The sequence below is a fragment of the Triticum aestivum genome, chromosome 2A, assembly GCF_018294505.1.
Source record: "Triticum aestivum cultivar Chinese Spring chromosome 2A, IWGSC CS RefSeq v2.1, whole genome shotgun sequence".
Taxonomy (NCBI): domain Eukaryota; kingdom Viridiplantae; phylum Streptophyta; class Magnoliopsida; order Poales; family Poaceae; genus Triticum; species Triticum aestivum.
This window is the reverse complement of record NC_057797.1, coordinates 559,834,144-559,849,610: the sequence shown is the minus strand read 5'-3', so window position 1 is coordinate 559,849,610 and position 15,467 is coordinate 559,834,144. Positions and strand designations below refer to the sequence as shown.

Genomic DNA, 15,467 nt, shown 5'->3' with positions numbered 1-15,467 from the left:
ACAACTCATGTCCATGGTTAGGAAACCTTAACCATCTTTGATCAACGATCTAGTCTAGTAGAGACTCACTAGGGAGACGGTGTTTGTTTATGTATTCACACATGTATTTCAGGTTTCCGATCAATACAACTCTAGCATGAATAATGAACCTTTATCATGAATAAGGAAATATAAAATAACAACTTTATTATTGCTTCTAGAGCATATTTCCTTCAAAAAGGATACTTGAAATAAGAAATTTTCAATGAAAGACCTCGGTGAAGCTTCTTATATATTGGGCATCAAGATCTATAGGGATAGATCAAGACATTTAATAGGACTTTCACAAAGTACATACCTTGGCAAAGTTTTTGAAGAAGAGATCAGTCGAAGAAAGAGTTCTTGCCTGTGCTACAAGGTGTGAAGTTGAGTAAGACTCAAAGCCTGACCACGGCAGAAGATAGAGAGAGAATGAAAGTCATTCCCTATGCCTCAGCCATAGGTTCTATAAAGTATGACATGTTGTGTACCAGACCTATTGTGTACCTTGACATGAGTTTGGGAGAGGGGTACAATAGTGATCCAGGCGTAGATCACTGGATAACGGTCAAAATTATCTTTAGAGAACTAAGGAAATATTTTCTAAGTTATGGATGTGATAAAGAGTTACGTCGATGCAAGCCTTGAAACCGATTAGGATGACTAAGAGTATCAATCTGGATACATATTGGAAGTGGGAGCAATTAGCTAAGAGTAGCTCTATGTAGAGCATTGTAGACATAGAAATTTGAAAAGTACATATGGGTCTGAATGTGACAGACCCGTTGACTAAACTTCTCTCACAAGCAAAACATGATCACGCCTTAGTACTCTTTGGTTGTTAATCACATTGCGATGTGAACTAGATTATTGACTCTAGTAAACTCTTTGGGTGTTGGTCACATGGCGATGTGAACTATGGGTGTTAATCACATAGTGATGTGAACTAGATTATTAACTCTAGTGCAACTGGGATACTGATGGAAATATGCCCTGGAGGCAATAATAAAATGGTTATCATTATATTTCCTAAATCATGATAGAGGTTTATTATTCATGCTAGAATTGTATTGACCGGAAACTTAAATACATGTGTGGATACATAAACAAATACCATGTCCCTAGTGATGCTCTACTAGACTAGCTCATTGATCAAAGATGGTTAAGGTTTGCTAACCATAGACATGAGTTGTCATTTTGTAACGGGATCACATCATTAGGAGAAAGATGTGATGAACAAGACCCATCTGTTAGCTTGGCATATTGATCATTCAGTTTATTGCTATACCTTTCTTAATGTCAAATAAATATTCCTTTGACTATGAGATTATGCAACTCCTAATACTGGAGGAATACCTTGTGTGCTATCAAACGTCAGAACGTAATTGGGTGATCATAAGGATGCTCTACAGGTATCTCCGAAGGTGTTTGTTGAGTTGGCATAGATCGAGATTAGGATTTGTCACTCCGAGTATCAGAGAGGTATCTCCGGGCCCTATCGGTAATACACATCATAAGAAGCCTTGCAAGCAAAGTGACTAATGAGTTAGTTGCAAGATGATGTATTAATGAATGATTAAAGAGACTTGCCAGCAACGAGATTGAACTAGGTATGAAGATATCAACAATCGAATCTCGGGCAAGTAACATACCGATAGACAAAGGTACCGATAGACAAAGGGAATTACGTATGTTGTCATAACGGTTCGGCCGATAAAGATCTTCATAGAATATGTTGGAGCCAATGTGGGCATCCAGGTTCTGCTATTGGTTATTCGCCGGAGAGGTGTATCGGTCATGTCTACATAGTTCTCGAACCCGTAGGGTCCGCATGCTTAAACGTTCATTGACGATATAATGTTATATGAGTTATATATTTTGGTGACCGAATGTTATTCGGAGTCCCGGTTTAGATCACGGACATGACGAGGAGTCTCGAAATGGTCGAGGGGTAAAGATTGATATATAGGACGATGGTATTCGGACACCGGAATAGTTTCAGAGTGCACCGGGTACTCATCGGGTCACCAGAAGGGGTTCTGGGCACCCCCGGCAAGTGTATGGGCCTTATGGGCCAAAGGGGGGGACAGACGAGCCCACAAGGGGGCTGGTGCGCCCTTTCCCTTAGCTGGCTGGCCCTAGGGGAAGGAAAGGGGAGGGTGGCCCCTCCTTCCTTTCCCTCCTCAGGGGAGAAAGGAAAGGGGGGCGCCACCTCCTCCTTCCTTCCTCCCGCACTCCAAATAAGGAAGGGAGGGTGCCACTTTGCGGAAGACCCCAAGTAGGATTCGGCCTACTTGGGGCGCCCTCCTGGCTGCTCCCTCTCCCCCACCTATATATAAGTGGGAGGGGGCGCCTAGCACACCAGAACATTATCTTAGCCGTGTGCGGCGCCCCCTCCACTGTTTACACCCCCGGTCATATTTTCGTAATGCTTAGGTGAAGCTGCGGAGATAGCTTCACCATCACCGTCACCACGCCATCGTGCTGCCGGAACTCATCTACTACCTCGCCGTCTTGCTGGATCAGAAAGGCGAAGGACGTCAACGAGCTGAGCGTGTGTAGAACGCGGAGGTGTCGTACGTCCGGTACTTGATCGGTTGGAGTGCGAAAAAGTTCGACTACATCAACCGCATTGTTAAATGCTTCTGCCTACGGTCTACAAGGGTACATAGACACACTCTCCCCTCTCGTTGCTACGCATCTCCATGGATAGATCTTTCATAGAAAAAAAATTCCATGCAACATTTCCCAACAGGAAATCCTTGGCAGCAATGTCGTCATCGTCGCGTCCCTTCTTGGAGTTCGTGACTGGTACCGACGCTTTGGAGTCTAGGAGCTTGGTGGGAGATCTCTGGTGGTGAAGTGGTCGTGAGGCTTCTTCGTTTTGGTCGATATGTCGTTGTCGGCATTTGTTTCTTTTGTATTTTCTCTTTCGGTTCGTTTAGGCGTGTCTGTGTTGCTTCCGCCCCCAACACATATCGTTGGTTGCTTAGATCATGTTTGTATCGGACTCTGGGACCAGAATCAGCTTTGCTGGTGAAGCTGAATCTGGAATCTGAAACAAACAGCTATTCGAATCTGGATTTGGGCCATTTTTAATGCAATTTCCTGAAACACCTCAAATTGTACTTCAGTGGTGGCGAATTCACAGGTGATTAAAATTCAAGGAAAGTTGAAACAAACAGGGCCTTAGTAATACAAAGCGATGAAACCCTTTTTCGGAAGCATGCAATTTTTCACATGGAAAGGGATCCTGATCGGTACCGGTCAGGCGCTCGCACTGGTCGCCTCATGCTCGCGTCCCTCCTTATGCGTTTTTCTTCTTCGATGGGATGAATCACACACACAACAACCAAATCCCCCATCATCATCTTCCACCCTGGTGCTCCTCACGCAGAAGAGAGAAAAACCGGACAGTGTTTTAATAACGCTAGGAAAAATTGTGAAATAACTTTTTTTATGGATTTAAAAAAAACATTTGACAAAAGTTCTCAAATTTTGTAAAAAAATGCAGGTTTGGAAAAGTTTAAAAAATATGAAAAACAATTGCAAAAAATTGAATTTCAGAAAATTTCATGAATTAAAAAAAGATAGTAATGAAAAGTTAGTGAAAATGAAAAAAGTTTATAGATTATCAAAAAACACAAATCTAAAATAAGTTCATCGATTTTAAAAAAAGTTTGCACATTTTTTAAAAAAATCATAAAAATTAAAAAGAGTTAGTGGATATGAAAAACATTCATGCATCTGGAAAAAAAATCATGGACTTGGAAAAACTTCACAAATTTAAGAAAAATGCTCACGGATTTATAAAAAAATCAGAAAAATGAAAATTTCATGAATTTAAGAAACGTTTGTGAATTAAGAAAGGAAAATAAAATAAAAATGGAAGAGGAAAAATGCCTAAGAAAAGAAAAAAATGAAAAAGAAAAGAAAAACACAAACAAAAAAACAGCCAAACAAAACCGAAAAAATAAAGAAAATCAGAATAGGGAGACGTTGTGTTTTTTCAAACTTAACATCTGACGAAAAATAAGAAAGAAAAAATAAGCAAGTAGGCACAACGGATAAGAGCAACTCCAACCGGCCGGTCTAAACGGACGCGCGTTTTGTTTGTTTGGGTCGGTCGCTCGAACGCCATTGTCTTTTTTTCATTTGGATCGGCGCACGTATCCAACGCTGGCCCGTCCCATTTTTTTGCATGCGGACAAAAAAACACAACAAACACGTTCAAACTTGACATAATTAAACATTAAAGCCGGTCAATCCCCTCCCAAAGTTTACATTAACATTAATAAAACATAATTAGAAAAAGTTTGCGCAGCCACCCGCTTTCTTAGGCGTCCTCGTCCTCCAACCCGCGGCCGGTGAGGTCGACCCACTCTGACGCCGGGCCAGCCAAGGGGAATGCCGCCTCCCAGGCCCGGGCCATGTCGCCCTGTTGCGCTGACTGCATCGTCGGCTGGACTTCTTGGCCGCGGGCACGGCCCTCCTCCTCCTCCTCCTCGCGCTCGCCCTCTGCCCGCTCAACCACCAACGTGTGAGTCTTCCACTGCTCGAGGTACGCCGCCTCCTGCGCGGCGTTGAGCGGAGCCACATGGGGGCCGCGCTGACGCACTCATGTAGCCCACCGGTCCACATGTACCGCTCCGCCATAGGCTCGGTTGGTGGCGGCTCGGGGATCCTCGGCGGCAACTGCGGAACGACGCAGTCCCCGGCCATAGACAGGACGAGGGCCTCCGCCAGCCTCGCCTGGTAGGCCGCCTACTCCTCCTCCTTCGCCGGGTCTCCTTGATGGAGGTCTGCATGGGCCGCCGCCAACGCGGCCTGATAGGCAACCCTCTCCTCCTCATCTGGCTTGACGACTAGGGCCGATGGGGGGAGGGGGTTGATGTGGTGGTGTTGGACGCCACGACAAAGTTGCTCTTCGTGCTCGAGAACAAACCAGACCTCTCAATCAAGAGAGTCCGGCACATAGGCAGCTCCTGCGCCAGGAGATCCAAGCGCCTTCGTACCTCCTCGGCGTGAGCCCGACACGACCGTGGCACAGTTAGCATCGGGATGCGCCGCGGATCCAGGTGACAGTCGTGCGGCAGGGTGACATTTGGGTATGGCAGCGGCTGCCGATACTGCCAGTGCCAACGTGCCTGGTGCACCGGTATGTGCAGCCGCTCCCTCACGACGCGTGCAGGCGGCGATGGCCAGACGAGCTGGCGTCGGGGTGAGCTTGCTATTGCCACTGCCGCTGAAGAAGGCCATGGCGCTAGGGTTTGCTTGTCGCCAGCCCCCCCCCCCCCTCGGGGCACGCGTGGATTAAAAAAGGACGGCCTCCCCTAGCTTCCACTCACTGGCGCATGGATCCCGTTGTAGGTGGCCGCAATAAATATGACCGCGTGTGATGGTTGGTCAGCCGACATGTGAGGCCGGAACGGATACAAAGGAGACGCGCGGCGTGTCTGTAACCGGCGTTGAGGACGGTTTGGGATATATCGACGCACCCGTACACTAGGGGCATCCCATAACTTTCAGTTTTCAGTGCAAAAATAGACTCGTACCCGAGAGTATTATTGCTGATCTTCCTACCAAGTACCGACACCAAAAGAGTCACAACATCCAGGAGAACGGTCACTCGACTGAAGTTGCCTAAACAGCGATGCCCATCCTTGGGTCGACCAGCTCTAGCTAGAAGGAGAACTTGAACACCATGTCATGCTTGTACGCCGCCTGGCCAGGCCTCACGATCTGCGACGGGAACTCCGGGTGGTTGACGGCGTCGGGGAACCCCTGCGTCTCGAGGCACAGCGCGCCGTACTGCCCGTACACGCTGCCGCCCTTCCCCTTGACGTCCTGGAGGAAGTTGCCGGTGTAGAACTGCACGCCGGGCTGGTCCGCCCACAGCTCCAGCGCGCGCCCGGACGCGCCGTCCCGGACGGCCGCCACCTTGCGCAGCGCGCGCGCGTCGCCGTCGACCACGTAGTTGATGTCGTAGCCGTAGATGGTGCTGCCGTTGCTGCTGCCGCCGACGACCTGGCGGAGGTGCTCGCGCACGGCGGTCGGCGCCCGGAGGTCGTAGGGCGTGCCGGCCACGGGCGCCAGCTGCCCCGTCGGGATGAGCGTGGCGTCCACGGGCGTGTACCGGGCCGCGAAGAGCTGGACCGTGTTGCCCAGGACGTCGCCGCTGCCCTCCCCGCCCAGGTTCCAGTACGTGTGCTGCGCCAGGTTCACCGGCGTGGCCTTGTCCAGCGCCGTCGCGTTCATGCGCACGCTCAGCACGTACGGGCTCGACAGCTCGTACGTCACGTACACGTCCAGGGCCCCGGGGAACCCTGCAATTCACAGAGACAAAATTGTAAACTTTCTACGGGCTCAATTGCACCGCGCATGCACGAACGGTTTGCAGCGTTTGTAGAAAAGATAAGAGCAAACACATTTGCAACTACTTTTTTTTCTTTACTAGATTCTCGGCGTGCACGATGCCATTCTGCCGTCAAGATGGTCATGATCTTGGACTGTTGTGTTGGATAGCAAAAAGAGAGGGGGAAAGGAAGCACCCAACCGAGCAAGATAATCAATCATGTCAAGTGGATGATGCACATACAGGTCCACATGAAGGCATGATGGTGTGGTCACTGCTGCTTGATAGATGATCTTGGGCGGATATTTGCCTCGGCCAGTTTTTGTTTCATTTAAAAGCGGAAGAATATCTTCAGGTATTTGCGTCGTTAGATGCACACTGCAAAATTTTGCTATGAAGTACTCCCTCCGTAAACTAATATTTAGTGATCTAAACACTCTTATATTAGTTTACAGGGGGAGTACTATATATTCCTGTTCTTAAGGAACCTAGCTTGCATCCTGTGCTCTGGATCTTCTGAAATGTGAGTTTGACCGCTACTCTTCATGATGGGGTCTAATGATTTCTAGGTTTGTTTTGGTTATACTACTGTATTACACTAGAATCATGTCTGATGTTTCAGCTCTTAAATTGCCATAGATGAGTACAACACACAAGGTCAGTGGTCAAATATGCAGTAGCAGTGATCCAGATTTTCTTCAGATTTGCTCAATAGTACATGAAAGTGACCGATATTTGAAGATCAGGAAAACAAAAAAGCACTACAAATCTAGACTAAATAATCGTTACCTTGTTCTCCGTCGAAGCTATGATAGTACAGTGTGATGTGTGGGGAGTCACCACCACTGACATATTCCTTCACCGTCCATATAACCTTACTGAAGCCCCTATGGCCACCTGAGCAAGAGCAAGATAAATAAATAACTTGTTTGTCTGTATATATTACCATGAGTTTGCTTCACAGATTAACATAGATATCTAAACTGTGGAGCATACATACCATGAAGTGCGTTCTTGCCATCGTTGGCATATAGGTGGTAGACTTTTCCATCGAGCACGAAGCGCGCCTTGGCAACCCTGTTGGCTACTCGTCCAACCAGCGCTCCAAAGTAACTGGATCCGTTCTGAATGGCAAGATTCGTCAGAAAACCAGTCAAGCAAAGTGTTAAAATTTACCATTTGAGTTTGAGGAGATAATTCGATGCAATTAATCACTCTGAACTGTCATTCTCTGATTGCATGCAAAATTTTCCTTTTGAAAAGGATGGGGTAACTTTTTCAACAAGCTCGTGTGACTAAATTGTAACCTTATTTGACATGGAGAAGTGAAGCTTCCCCAAAAGAAACTTGATGGAAGAAAACTTAAAAAAGTGGAGGATAAGTTAATGGTGGTCAAGACCGGCATCACATGGTGAGGTTGTCACTTGTCCTTTGCGTGGTCATATGCTATTTTCACGGGTAACATGGCCACTGGTATAGCTCATAGAATGGCATCCAGCTAGTCGCTTTACATGTTTTGTTATGTAACTTTGCCACACCGGTGTCGTCCACGCAAGTCAGGCGTGGCGATTGCAACATAGTTTGTGTGCTGATTGTTTTCTAGTACCCCTCCCTCCCAAATAAGTGACCTGGTTTTAGTTCAAGAGGGAGTGTGTCTTAACAGGTGGACCACCTTGTCTGGAAAATTTTAACTCGCAATATTGAAGCCGGCGAGACGGATTCTAAATGAATTGATGAGCTTGATACTTCCCTGCCGTTTCGAAATGCAAAAAAATAATCTACAATTAAGATGAATGTATCTTCTTTCCTAGATAGAAAAATGTACTCCGTATTGTCTGTACGTTACGCTGTTCTACAATCTACACCAATCTAGGATGCCAAAACTGAAGAATACTAATCAGTAAAGAAGAGTGGGTTTATGGATGAGAATGATCGAGTGTGTGAACTTACAACATATTCACCGATGGTGTCATAGCCAAGGACAACATCACCCAAATTCCCTGACAGAGAAAAAGAAAAGCTCAGGCAGAATTCCTTCCTGATGGCGGGCACAAAAGCATCGCAAGATCCAAGAACATGAAGCATAGCGGAATCCCAAGACACACCTTTGGAATCCGGAAAGACGACGGAGGTGACGGTGGCGCCCCAGTTGGTGACCTTGGCAGAGAAATCTCCCTTGCTGAGCTCGTAGACGCCGACCATCTTCCTCCCCGCCGCATTGGCGCCGGGGGCGAAGCACGCGAGGCACACCGCCGCGAGAAGAAGAAGCAGCGGTGCTCCGGCCATTGCTGCAAGCTGCGAGAGGAAGACGAAGAGAGGAGGGGCGGGCCACTGGGTGGGTGTGCAGACCAGTTGCTCGTGGGCGGATATGTGGTCAGAGTGTCAGGCATATAAAGCGCAGCGCATGGATGTGATGGTGGCGTGGTGACAAATCTGGAGTGGCTGTTTCCCCCTCGGTTTCTGCTCCCGAGGCCCCGTAGTCCATAGAAATGTCACGGCTTTGTCTTTGTCCTGTGCTCCGCGTGCGTCCCCTGGAGAGACTCGCTCCTCTCGTCTCGCCGTGCCCGTCCAGCGCTGGCGCCGATGGGATGGGTGTGTGAACGGCGAGCCGGAATATTTGGATGCTCTCCTTCCTCTATGATTACCGACGATTTGGCACTTGAACGTGTACACTAACCGGCATCGTGTTTGTTTGTTGCATACGCAGAGTGGCGCACGTTACGTAACGACGGTGGGAGTGGGATTATTGATGCGGAGAGCAAGGAGAAGCATCGTGGCGAATGGGTCGTGCGGTCGCATCCGCTGGAGGCTGCAGCGCTGTGGGGCAGGGGTGATAATCTGCCGGCGACGTCCGACTCGGGGGAGAACGGGTTTCTCACTTGAGAGTGATACGGTGCGGCGTCTTCTCGGGCGAGATTCGCCTCCGATAAGCGCCTCAAGTAGTTTTTTTTTCTTACCTAGGCAATGCGCCTCAAGTAGTACGTTTGTCTCTTTGGTAACGTAGCAGCAGCGAGTCCCCAAGCACGCGTTTGCTAGCCTGTATTCCCCTAAATCACGACCGTTCAATGTAAATTTGACATGTTTGAGTAGCATGTGTTTACTGGTATTTGCTTTGCGTAGCACGAATCTTAAAGCATCCCCATCCAGATCTGTTTGGAACGGCCGAATAGGCCATTTTCTCTCAAACAGGCTCGGACGATGCAAGGGAGGGGAACGCGCCGCCGAGCCCATGCGAGCAGGGAAATGGCATGAGCTCGCGCGCATCCCCCCGGAAGCGGCGAAGGAATTGGGCCACCTCTGGCCAAATTGGTCGCCTTATATAGCCAACTTTGGCTCACCGTAAAAAACCCCGTCACCATTCCCCCGTCCCTCGAGCACTCCGTCCCGCGCGGATTTCGTCACAAACGAACTGGTAAGCAGCACGTCTTCTCCGCCTGGCGGTAGACGACAATGACGGTTTGTCTTCCTCCTCTTCTTCGACATGGTCCGTGCCTCCACCCGGCTTCATCGATGGCGTTCGATCATTCCCTCCTCCCTACTCGTTCTAACTTAGATCTGTGAGCACGTGGATAGCGCTGTAGACTTTCAGTGCGTGAGAATTTGATGGTGTGGTAGCCAGTGTTGATGGATTGGTAGCATGCTAGGTTTTTCTTGTAGGCTTTGATGATGTTCATGTTGTTTTTCATGTCGGCAAGGATGATACTATGGTAGATGTGGTACTAACTGTGAATCAAAGCATGTGTAGTATGCTAGTTTGCAAGTATGATCGATATGTAGGTGTAGTTGCGTGTTGAACTCCATGCTATGCTTTGATCTTGAAGATCAATCATAGGGTTTCATGATCCATGTCGGCAAGGACAACGATACCATGTACCAGAGTTCCAACAACTCCCACCGATGGGGAGACATGAGACAGTCAGCCATAGTCATTCTTCTTTGTCATTGAAAGATCATTTGGTGTTCTTGAGATGAAATAGCGAATTCTCAGAGGCATACCATGGTACAAACCGGAGACACGAAAGATGATTGTCACTACATGCATATGTCTCCACAACTACATTCGTGATATCAAGAGCATTTTGATAAATTTGACAATGATGCGTATGTACAATCTCCTTTACCATTTACAGGCACCAACGCTCTATCAGCACAAGATGATGGTACCATGACCATATGCTACCTCTTGAGTAATGCGTTGGTTTTCCCTTGAAGAGGAAAGGGTGATGCAGCAAAGTAGTGTAAGTATTTCCCTCAGTTTTTTAGAACCAAGGTATCAATCCAGTAGGAGGCCACGCACGAGTCCCTCGCACCTACACAAACAAATAGAATCCTCGCAACCAACGCAATAAAGGGGTTGTCAATCCCTTCACGGTCACTTACAAAAGTGAGATCTGATAGATATGATAACATAATATTTTTGGTATTTTTATGATAAAGATGCAAAGTAAATAAAGCAAAATAAAAATGGTGCAAGAAATAGCTTGTTGACGGAAGATTAATATGATAGAAAATAGACCCGGGGGCCATAGGTTTCACTAGTGGCTTCTCTCGAGAGCATAAGTATTATGGTGGGTAAACAAATTACTATTGAGCAATTGACAGAATTGAGCATAGTTATGAGAATATCTAGGTATGATCATGTATATAGGCATCACGTCCGAGACAAGTAGACCGACTCCTGCCTGCATCTACTACTATTACTCCACACATCGACCGCTATCCAGCATGCATCTAGAGTATTAAATTCAAAAGAACAGAGTAAGGCTTTAAGCAAGATGACATGATGTAGAGGGATAAACTCATGCAATATGATATAAACCCCATCTTGTTATCCTCGATGGCAACAATACAATACATGCCTTGCTGCCCCTACTGTCACTGGGAAAGGACACCGCAAGATTGACCCAAAGCTAAGCACTTCTCCCATTGCAAGAAACATCAATCTAGTAGGCCAAACCAAACTGATAATTCGAAGAGACTTGCAAAGATAACTAATCATACATAAAATAATTCAGAGAAGATTCAAATATTGTTCATAGATAAACTTAATCATAAACCCACAATTCATCAGTCTCAACAAACACACCGCAAAAGAAGATTACATCGAATAGATCTCCACAAGAGAGGTGGAGAACATTGTATTGAGATCCAAAAAGAGAGAAGAAGCCATCTAGCTAATAACCATGGACCCGAAGGTCTGAGGTAAACTACTCACGCATCATCGGAGAGGCTATGGTGTTGATGTAGAAGCCCTCCGTGATCGATGCCCCCTCCGGCGGAGCTCCGGAAAAGGCCACAAGATGGGATCTCACAGGTACAAAAGGTTGCGGCGGTGGAATTAGGGTTTTGGTTCCGTATCTAATAGTTTTGGGTTACGTAGGTATATATAGGAGGAAGAAGTACGTCGGTGGAGCAACATGGCCCCACGAGGGTGGAGGGTGCGCTTGGTGGGGGGGGGGGGTAGATGCGCCCCCTACTTCGTGCCTTCCTGGTTGCTTTCTTGACGTAGGGTCCAAGTCCTCTGGATCACGTTCGTTCCAAAAAATCACGTTCCCGAAGGTTTCATTCTGTTTGGACTCCGTTTGATATTCTTTTTCTGCGAAACTCTGAAATAGGCAAAAAACAACAATTCTGGGTCGGGCCTCCGGTTAATAGGTTAGTCCCAAAAATAATATAAAAGTGTATAATAAAGCCCAATAATGTCCAAAACAGAATATAATATAGCATAGAACAATAAAAAATTATAGATACGTTGGAGACGTATCAAGCATCCCCAAGCTTAATTCCTGCTCGTCCTCGAGTAGGTAAATGATAAAAACAGAATTTTTGATGTGGAATGCTACTTGGCATAATTTTAATGTAATTCTCTTAATTGTGGTATGAATATTCAGATCCGAAAGATTCAAGACAAAAGTTTAATATTGACATAGAAATAATAATACTTCAAGCTTACTAACTAAGCAATTATGTGTTCTCAAAATAACATGGCCAAAGAAAGTTATCCCTACAAAATCATATAGTCTGGCTATGCTCTATCTTCACCACACAAAGTATTTAAATCATGCACAACCCCGATAAGAAGCCAAGCAATTGTTTCATACTTTTGGTGTTCTCAAACTTTTTCAATCTTCACGCAATACATGAGCGTGAGCCATGGACATAGCACTATATGTGAATAGAATGGTGGTTGTGGAGAAGAAAAAAAGGGAGAAGATAGTCTCACATCAACTAGGCGTACCAGTGGGCTATGGCAATGCTCATTAATAGATATCAATGTGAGTGAGTAGGGATTGCCATGCAACGGATGCACTAGATCTATAAGTATATGAAAGCTCAGCAAAAGGAACTAAGTGGGTGTGCATCCAACTCGCTTTCTCACGAAGACCTAGGGAATTTTGAGGAAGCCCGTCATTGGAATATACAAGCCAAGTTCTATAATGAAAAATTCCCACTAGTATATGAAAGTGATATCATAGGAGACTCTCTATCATGAAGATCATGGTGCTACTTTGAAGCACAAGTGTGGTAAAAGGATAGTAGCATTGTCCCTTCTCTCTTTTTCTCTCATTTTTTTATTTGGGCCTTTTCTCTTCTTTTTTTATGGCCTCCTTTTTTTATTTAGTCCGGAGTCTCATCCCGACTTATGTGGGAATCATAGTCTCCATCATCCTTTCCTCACTGGGGACAATGCTCTAAAAATGATGATCATCACACTTTTATTTACTTACAACTCAACAATTACAACTCAATACTTAGAACAAAATATGACTCTATGTGAATGCCTCCGGCGGTGTACTGGGATATGCAATGAATCAAGAGTGACATGTATGAAAGAATTATGAACGGTGGTTTTGCCACAAATACAATGTCAACTACATGATCATGCAAAGCAATATGACAATGATGGAGCGTGTCATACTAAACGGAACGGTGGAAAGTTGCATGGCAATATATCTCGGAATGGCTATGGAAATGCCATGATAGGTAGGTATGGTGGCTGTTTTGAGGAAGGTATATGGTGGGTGTATGATACCAGCGAAAAATGCGTGGTATTGGAGAGGCTAGCAATGGTGGAAGGGTGAGAGTGCGTATAATCCATGGACTCAACATTAGTCATAAAGAACTCACATACTTATTGCAAAGATCTATTAGTTATCGAAACAAAGTATTACGCACATGCTCCTAGGGGGATAGATTGGTAGGAAAAGTGTTGGGTTTCGTAGTAATTTCAAAAAAATTCCTACGCACACGCAGGATCATGGTGATGCATAGCAACGAGAGGGGAGAGTGTGATCTACGTACCCTTGTAGATCGACAGCGGAAGCGTTGACACAACGTAGAGGAAGTAGTCGTACGTCTTCACGATCCGACCGATCCAAGCACCGTTACTCCGGCACCTCCGAGTTCATAGCACACATACAACTCGATGACGCTCCCCGGGCTCCGATCCAGCAAAGCTTCGGGGATGAGTTCCGTCAGCACGACGGTGTGGTGACGATGATGATGTTCTACCGATGCAGGGCTTCGCCTAAGCACTGCAACGATATGACCGAGGTGGAATATGGTGGAGGGAGGCACCGCACACGACTAAGAAACAATCACGAAGATCAACTTGTGTGTCTATGGGGTGCCCCCTGTCCCCGTATATAAAGGAGTGGAGGAGGGGAGGGCCGGCCCTCTCTATGGCGCGCCCTAGGGGAGTCCTACTCCCACCGGGAGTAGGAATCCCCCTTTCCTAGTCCAACTAGAGTCCTTCCATGTACTAGGAGTAGGAGACAAGGAAGGGGAAGAGGGAAGAGAAGGAAGGAGGGGGCGCAGCCCCTCCCCCTAGTCCAATTCGGACTAGGCCTTGGGGGGCGCGTGGCCTGCCTCTCCCTCTCCCCTAAAGCCCAATAAGGCCCATATACTTCTTCTCCCGTATTCCCGTAACTCCCCGATACTCCGAAAAATACCCGAACCACTCGGAACCTTTCCGATGTCCGAATATAGTCGTCCAATATATCGATCTTTACGTCTCAACCATTTCGAGACTCCTCGTCATGTCCCCGATCTCATCCGGGACTCCGAACAACCTTCGGTACATCAAAATACATAAACTCATAATGAAACTGTCATCGTAATGTTAAGCGTGCGGACCCTACGGTTCGAGAACAATGTAGACATGACCGAGACACGTCTCCGGTAAATAACCAATAGCGGAACCTGGATGCTCATATTGGTTCCTACATATTCTACGAAGATCTTTATCGGTCAGACCGCATAACAACATACGTTGTTCCCTTTGTCATCAGTATGTTACTTGCCCGAGATTCGATCGTCGGTATCTCAATACCTAGTTCAATCTCGTTACCGGCAAGTCTCTTTACTCGTTCCGTAATACATCATCTCACAACTAACTCATTAGTTGCAATGCTTGCAAGGCTTATGTGATTTGCATTACCGAGAGGGCCCAGAGATACCTCTCCGACAATCGAAGTGACAAATCCTAATCTCGAAATACGCCAACCCAACATGTACCTTTGGAGACACCTGTAGAGCACCTTTATAATCACCCAGTTACGTTGTGACGTTTGGTAGCACACAAAGTGTTCCTCCGGTAAACGGGAGTTGCATAATCTCATAGTCATAGGAACATGTATAAGTCATGAAGAAAGCAATAGCAACATACTAAACGATCGGGTGCTAAGCTAATGGAATGGGTCATGTCAATCAGATCATTCACCTAATGATGTGATCCCGTTAATCAAATAACAACTCTTTGTCCATGGTTAGGAAACATAACCATCTTTGATTAACGAGCTAGTCAAGTAGAGGCATACTAGTGACACTCTGTTTGTCTATGTATTCACACATGTATTATGTTTCCGGTGAATACAATTCTAGCATGAATAATAAACATTTATCATGAAATAAGGAAATAAATAATAACTTTATTATTGCCTCTAGGGCATATTTCCTTCAGTCTCCCACTTGCACTAGAGTCAATAATCTAGTTCACATCGCTATGTGATTAATACCAATAGTTCACATCTTTATGTGATTGGTTCACATCTCCATGTGATTAACACCCAAAGGGTTTACTAGATTCAACAAT

General features: G+C 46.2%; 1 protein-coding gene across 1 annotated transcript; it reads right to left on the bottom strand.

Moving 5' to 3' along the window:
* Positions 1-5,547: 5,547 nt before the first annotated feature.
* On the bottom strand, positions 5,548-8,842 carry LOC123189414 (galactose mutarotase). The gene is made up of 5 exons (XM_044601825.1): positions 8,479-8,842; positions 8,324-8,373; positions 7,374-7,497; positions 7,163-7,270; positions 5,548-6,344 (listed from the first exon to the last, which is right to left on the bottom strand). The coding sequence occupies exons 1-5, from the start codon at positions 8,657-8,659 to the stop codon at positions 5,701-5,703; spliced, it is 1,107 nt and encodes a 368-aa protein (XP_044457760.1). The 5' UTR covers positions 8,660-8,842; the 3' UTR covers positions 5,548-5,700.
* Between the last annotated feature and the right edge of the window lie 6,625 nt (positions 8,843-15,467).